At 31.3% G+C, this 7,987-nt stretch overlaps 1 protein-coding gene across 1 annotated transcript; it reads right to left on the minus strand.

Moving 5' to 3' along the window:
- Positions 1-1,409: 1,409 nt before the first annotated feature.
- LOC108468279 (uncharacterized) lies at positions 1,410-2,427 on the minus strand. The gene is made up of 3 exons (XM_017769171.1): positions 2,207-2,427; positions 1,797-1,854; positions 1,410-1,709 (listed from the first exon to the last, which is right to left on the minus strand). Exons 1-3 carry the CDS (start codon positions 2,425-2,427, stop codon positions 1,410-1,412), a joined length of 579 nt encoding a protein of 192 aa, XP_017624660.1.
- Between the last annotated feature and the right edge of the window lie 5,560 nt (positions 2,428-7,987).

The following is a 7,987-nucleotide window of genomic DNA, read 5'->3' on the forward strand; positions in this document are numbered from 1 at the left end:
CAAATTTCATTCAAACTAAAATTTAACTACTAAATTTTCAGCATTTTCACTAATTTCAAAATTTCCTCAATTTACTCCCTTCAACATAAAACTTATAGCTTACTTTACAATTTAATCCCTTTATTAATTCTAACTTGAAATTCTTTCAATTAAATCCCTGATTCATCTTTTTTTCCAACATAAATTATACTTGAAAACCTATAAACTTTTAAACTATCAACTTAATTTTATCAAAACCTTGTTTTAAGACTTCTAAAACATCAAAATTAAGAGAAAATGACTTAATTAAGCTTACCAATTAAACTCCAAGCTTCAAATTCCCTATTTCCTCTTTTTCTTTCTTTTTCTTCTTTCCTTCTTCTTTCCCTGCTCTATTTCGAAAGCTTCTCTATTCCTTTTCCCTTTTGTTTGTTTTGTCTTTCTTTTATTCTTTTATTATTTCATTTGTTTTATTTGTTTTATTAACTTAATATATTATAATTTAATTATTATAAATATCTATCATATAATTAATAATATAATACAAATGTATACATTTACTTTTCTACATTTGTACATGATCAATACCATACATTTATCATGATTTTATCTAATTATTTCATAAAAATCTTATAAATAATTATTTAATTAATAACTATCTTTTAATTTAATAAAATAATAAATATATATTTACTTTGATATTAAGTAAATACATATATAAATTACAAATGTATATATTTTATTTAGTACGCTTGGATTCATCATCACCTTACACTTGTCACTATTTAATTTATTTGTCATATAAAAATCTTATAATATTATATAATTATAATAAGTATCTATTTAAATAATTATAAATAATAATAAATATCTATTTACTTTAATAAAAAGTAATTAAATAACTATGTTACAATTGTATGTATAAATTATTATTACATTTGTATATTTTATCACCATCCATTTGTTAAAATCATATTTAATTCATAATAATAATAATAATAATAATAATAATAATAATAATAATAATAATAATAATAATAATTCAATTTAATAACAATAATATAATAAGATATGCTAATACATAAAATCTTGGATTTTTATTACTTATATGCCACGTAATTCCTCTTTAATGGCTTAATTGCCATTTTGGTCCTCATTATTTTCTTTTAATCTGTTATTAAACTTTTACCCTTTATTCAATTTAGTCATTTTTCCTAATTACTCTAAATTAAGCTAAATTCATTTAATTAAAACCTAATTAAACACATCACTAGACTCATAAATATTTCTAATAATTATTTACAAACCCATTTTGTTAAGACGGAGGCCCGATAATGTACTTTTCCAATGCTAGTGAATTTTGGGTCATCACATTTCTCCCCCCTTAATAAATTTCGTCCTCAAAATTTACCTTAAAAGAGTTGGGGATACTATGATCTCATAGTCTCTTCTGATTCCCAAGTTGCTTTTTCAATATTATGACTTTTCCACAATACTTTCACTAAAGGAACTTGTCTGTTACGCAATTTCTTTACCTCTCGAGCCAATATCTTAACTGGCTCTTCTTCATATGACAGATCAGGTCGAATTTCAATATCCTCTGTAGAATTAATATGAGAATGATCTGATCGATATCTTCTGAGCATAGAAACATGAAAAACATCATGAATCTTTTGCAATTCTAGAGGCAAAGCTAGACGATATGTAACTGGTCCAACTCTCTCAATAATCTTAGATGGCCCAATAAAACGAGTACTTAGTTGTCCTTTTCGACTGAATCTCATAATTTTCTTCCAAGGTGAAACTTTTAGAAATACCTTATCACCAACCGCATACTCAATGTCTCTACATTTCAGATCTGCATATGATTTCTGCCTGTCAAAAGTTGCTTTCAATCTTTTTCAAATCTTCTTAGCAGTGTCTTTCGTTTCTTGAATCAATTTTGGCCCAATCATTTTCTTCTTATTCAATTCTGTCCAACACACTGGTGACCGATATTTCCGACCATATAAAACTTCTATGGTGCCATTTGAATACTTGATTGAAAACTATTATTGTATACAAATTCAGTTAACGATAGATAACGTTCCTAACCTGATTCAAAATCAATAATACAAGCTCAAAGCATATCATCTAAAATCTGGATAACTCGTTTTGATTGTCCATCGTCTGTGGATGGAAAGCTGTGTTAAAATTAAGTCGAGTACCAAGAGATTCATGCAATTGCCTCCAAAATCTAGATGTAAACTGTGGATCTCGATTAGAAATTATTGACACTGGAATATCATGTAATCGTACTATCTCCCGAATATAAACTTCAGCAAGTTTCTGAAGTGACCAATCTGTTCTGACTGCTATAAAATGAGCTGACATTGTAAGCCGATCAACAATCCCCCAAGTAGCATTTTTCTTACTTGGTGACAATGGCAATGCTGTTACAATATCCATTGTTATACAGTCCCATTTTCATTCAGGAATGTTAATAGGCAGAAGAAAACCAGTTGGAACCTAATGCTCTACTTTGACTCGCTGACATGTTAAACATTTAGCCACAAATTCCACTATATCCCTCTTCATACCTGGCCACCAATACAATTCTCATAAATTACAGTACATTTTCGTTACTCCGGGATGTAATGCAAAATGACTATCATGGGCTTCTCGAAGTATCAACTCTTTCAATTCTAAAACATTTGGAACACAGATCCGATTATGAAATCTCAAACAATCATGCTCATCAATACTAAAATTCCTTACTATGCCACTCTAAACCATTTCTTTTCTCTTTATTAGCTTATCATCTTCTAATTGGGCTGACTTGATTCATTCAACCATCACTGGTTTAATTCTCAATTCAGCCAATAAGCTTCCATCATCACTAATACTGAGTTGTGCAAATATTGCTCGCAATTCATTTGCTGCTCTTCTACTTAATGCATCAGCTACCACATTAGCTTTTCCTAGATGATAATCAATAACACAATCATAATCTTTTAGAAGTTTTATTTATCGGCACTGCCTCAAATTCAACTCTTTCTGTGATAGAAGATACTTGAGACTTTTATGGTATGTATAAATGTAACATTTTTTACCATATACATAGTGTCTTCATATTTTTAAAGCAAAGATCATAGCTGCTAATTCCAGATCATGTGTCAAAAATTACATTCATGTGGTTTCAATTACCGAGAAGCATAAGTTATCACTTTCCCACTTTGCGTCAGTACACATCCGAGTCCATTCAAAGAAGCATCGCTATACATAATAAAATATTTCCTTGATTCTGGTAAAGTCAAAACCGGTGCCTCTGTCAACATCTGCTTCAATTTCATAAAGCTTTCTTGACATTGATCATTCTCGAAAAACAGAACATTCTTTTGCAATAATTTTGTAATCTGTAATGCTATTTTTGAAAATCCATTCACAAAGCATGGATAATTCCCAACTAATCCAAGAAAACTACGTACCTCTGACATATTTTTGAGAGTTTTCCAATGAATGATTGCTTCAATCTTCTTTGGATCCACTCTAGTTCCATCTGCTGACACCATGTGACCAAGAAATACCACCTTTGATAACCAAGATTCACACTTACTCAATTTTCCATACAACTGTTTCTCTCGTAACTTTTGTAAAATAATTAGAAGATACTACTCATGTTCAGATTCAGACTTTGAATATACCAAAATGTCATCAATAAAAATTACCACGAACTGATCCAAGTACGGCTGAAAAATTCAGTTCATAAGATCCATAAAAGCAGTCGGGGCATTTGTTAGCCCAAATGGCATCACTAAAAATTCATAATGCCCATACCTTGTTCGGAATGCCGTTTTCGGTACATCACTTTCCTTTACCTTTAACTGATAGTATCCTGACCTCAAATCAATCTTTAAAAATATTGAAGCTCCTTTTAATTGATCAAATAAATCATCAATGCGAGGTAACGAGTATTTATTATTGACTGTCACATTGTTTAACTATCGATAATCAATACATAACCGCATCGAACCGTTTTTCTTTTTAATAAATAGCACTAGAGCTCCCCACTGTGATGTACTAGGTCGTATAAAACCTTGATATAGTAAATCTTGCAGCTGTACCTTCAACTCCTTCAATTTAGTAGGTGACATATGATATGGAGGTATCGACACTGGATCTGTACCTAGGTATACTTCGATCACAAATTCAACTTCCGGATCAAGAGGTAATCCATGTAACTCTTCAGGGAATACATCAAGAAATTCACATACAGTCCGAATTTTATTACATTTACTCTCCACTGAATTCAAATTAATTACATATACTAAGAAAGCAGCACAACCCTTATAAAGAAACTTACTAGCTTTAATTGCTTAGATAATACGAACTGATCCACAGATTTAAATACCATTTACTTCAATCTGATCACCACTTTCATTCTGAATAGTGAACTTCTTTTTATAGCAGTCTAAAATTACCCTATGTTCTAATAGCCAGTCCATACCCAGTATAATGTCAAAGTTGACAAATGGCATAATTAACAGGTCAATAGAAAAGATTCTATCCTGAATCATTAACGGGTATCTTCGACATATTCGATTCACTAACATAGCTTGCCTTAGAGGACTAGATACCTTTACTGTTATTCTAGACAGTTCAGGTTTTAATTTTTCTGTCTCAACTAATTTTGTATTAACATAAGAATGTGACGATCCCGGATCTATTAAAGCATAAACAGGTTCTAATTGCAATAAAAATATACATGTTACCACATCGTGTGTATCTCCTTCTTCATGAGTTCTTACAACATATGCTCAGGCCTGGACTCTAGCTTCCGATTGTTGAGTAGCAACTCTTGTTCTTCTAGCACCTCTTCTACTAACTGAGCCACTTCTGTCTGACCCTTGACCTCTAGAAGCATATTCAGATCTCTATGATGCCGTTGGTGCTACTTTATTAATCTTTGGACAGTCTTTAACGAAATGATCGGTGGATCCACAATGGAAACATCCTCCAGTTAATTTCCACCACTCTCCCTAATTTTTATTTCCACAGTAATGACATTCTGGAATTTCATTATTCCGAGTTGGCCCTCTGATGCTACTAGTGGAAACTGTCGTCTACCTGCCACGATTTTTGTCACTTCTATCTGATCTAGAAGCAAATCTCCAACTGCCTCAAAATTCTTTTGATCTCTTAAGTTGTGGATTAGAGCTTGTAGTTCCAAGATGTTTTCCAAGTGAACGAAAAGTTTCAAGCTTTTTATCTAATCCCAACACTTGTTGAACCATTTTGGCTCTCTCAATTAAATCTGTAAATTCAGTAACTCGAAGAGACACCAATTGTAGTCGTAATTCATCACACAATCCTCGTAGAAATCGTTTGCATCAATCAGCTTCAGTCGGTACAAATTCAGTTGCATATCTACTCGTCTAAAAAATTCTCGTTCATAATCCGCTACAGACATGTCACCTTGTTTCAACATTAAGAACTCATGTTTCCTATCTTCCATATATAATTCTCCCAAATATTTTTTTTGAAATTCTCTTAGAAAGAAATCCCAACTTATCTGTTCTTCTGAAACATGTTGAGTTACTGATTCCCAAAGTACGTACGCTTCTCCTTGTAACAAAGAAACGGCACACAATAAACTTTCCTGTGGGGTGCATTCAAGTTGCTTCAAGATTCTCTTTATAGTTTCTATCCAGATTTCAGCTACGGATGGATCAAATCCCCTCAAACCCAGAAATTCGGTAGCACCATACTTCCGTAACTCTTTAATCGAGGCTCGTTGGGTATAGGAATAGGGGTCATAACAAGTATAGTACCTACTGCTCTTTGAAGGGCAACGACGATCACTCTGAGTATTTCTGAATTATCTCTTTCTCTTGTATCATTCCTTTCAACATTTGATGGTTGATTACCTACCGGATTTACTCTTAGTGTTATAGACTCTGATTCATTCATATCATATGATTCATCATCTTTATTATACATTTCTCGATCAGTATCTTCATTATTTTCACCAAACATCTGTAACTATAAAACAGAAACAATAAATCAGTATACATATATATCAACATCCAATCCCAACTCAAATTTAACTCAATTATGGCATGTACCTCTAGACTCAATCCCGAGTTCAATTTAATCCTAGAATCGACTAAACCTGAATAGCTATTATACCAACAAAATGTAACACCCCTTAATCCCAAATTGTAGCTGAAACAGGGTTACGGAGCATTACAGAACCTATCAAACAATTTACAATTAATTCAAAATAAATGACACACATATCTTGATTTAATTATAAAGTCCATATAATGGACCCTCGAGGCCCAAATCACACGTTAGAATCGAATCGAGACTTGTTTGGGTACTCTGAATTTTTTTTTCCGTACGAACTCAATATAACCCTTTTATAAATATCTAACCTTCCCTACAAATTCAAATTGAGACCAATCCAAACAAATCAATTCATGAATTTATACATCTCTAATTATAACAAACTAATAATATAAAGTTCTAACATTTTTATGTTTATAGCAATCTAACATAAGATGTCTAATTGATTCATTTAAATTATCATTCAACAAAATTGCCCAAAGCTATGATATAGACTATGTTTAAGACATCTGTAATCGTATGGAACAACCATTACCATCACTTATCATTAATATTTATGTATCAAAATAACAATAAATTACAACCTAGGTACATGCCATTTTCAAAAGGGAAAAGTAATCACTACGTATTTGAGTTTGGGATTGACTTGGATGCTGAGTCGTTAGTAACTTTTGTTCCTCACCTGGGCATGGAAACAAACCGTACACTGAGTATGCACTCAGTGGTATTTCTATAAACCAACACTTAAATAATTATAAAATACATATATAACACTACTCAAATTCAACAACTATTCAAATATTCACCTTTCAATCCAGTATTCTATTTTATTTCAAACTCAGCATCAATCATCATTTATCAATAATAATTATTTGTTTATTGTTATTCAATAATAATCAGTTATTCAGTATCAACCAATCAATAACAATCAGTTATTCAGTACAGTAATTTAGTCATTCAGTAACTATCAAATATTCAGTGCAGTAGTATAGTTATTTAATAGCTATTAATTATTCAAAACTATAATTTAGTTATTCAGTAACTATCAATTATTCAGTACAGTAGTTTACCTCTATTAACATAACTCGGACCTAGACAGATACACGGATCCATCCAACACACCAATAAGGCACATTGTACCTCATCGGCTTTGCCGAAGTAAACAGTAGTAGTGCAGTACTTAGTACCTCATCGGATTAAACCGAAGTAACAGTAACAGTACGACACACAAGGTGCGTCATCGACTCGAAGTCGAACGTACGACACTTATAGTGCCTCATCGACTCAAGGTCGAAGTATCCCTGAACACTTCCAATCCTATGGCATGCCAATTATATCCGACTCAGTCTGATACAGTTAATAGGGTATTCAATTCATTTCTCAATTCACAGTAATTAATCATTTCAATATCCATTTCACAATAATAAAAAATTCACATACATTCAATTCAATATCAAAACACTAATACTTACCTTAATATCTTTCTATACACATATAATAATAAAAACAACAATTTAAATGTTAAGTCGGTTTATAGAAATACAAACCTTAATTCTCGAATTACTCTTCGTCAACTTTCTCCTTTCCTTTCTTTGTCGAGGTCTCCGGTATTACATTAGCTACGAAAATTAAAAGAATTATACCATTAATTACAGCATTAATTTATAATAATAATAATTGAATTTCTATCCAATTTATATTTTAGTTCCAATTTAGTCCTAACTAGATTTATCTACTTTTCTAATTTAATTCACACTCTACTTCTATTCAAATTTCATTTAAACTCAAATTTAACTACTAAATTTTCAGTATTTTTCACTAATTTCGAATTTTCCTCAATTTAGTCCCTACAACATAAAACTTATAGCTTACTTCACAATTTAATACCTTTATTAATTCT

This window comes from Gossypium arboreum, chromosome 8 (genome assembly GCF_025698485.1).
Source record: "Gossypium arboreum isolate Shixiya-1 chromosome 8, ASM2569848v2, whole genome shotgun sequence".
NCBI classification, from domain to species: Eukaryota; Viridiplantae; Streptophyta; class Magnoliopsida; order Malvales; family Malvaceae; genus Gossypium; species Gossypium arboreum.

Coding starts and splice junctions, on each gene's coding strand:
- LOC108468279 (XM_017769171.1), bottom strand. CDS start 2,427: ATGGATATTGTAACAGCATTGCCATTGTCACCAAGTAAGAAAAATGCT. Junction 1,855..2,206: donor TTTACATCTAGATTTTGGAG/GCAATTGCATGA, acceptor AACTTTTGACAG/GCAGAAATCATATGCAGATC. Junction 1,710..1,796: donor AGTATGCGGTTGGTGATAAG/GTATTTCTAAAA, acceptor GGGCCATCTAAG/ATTATTGAGAGAGTTGGACC.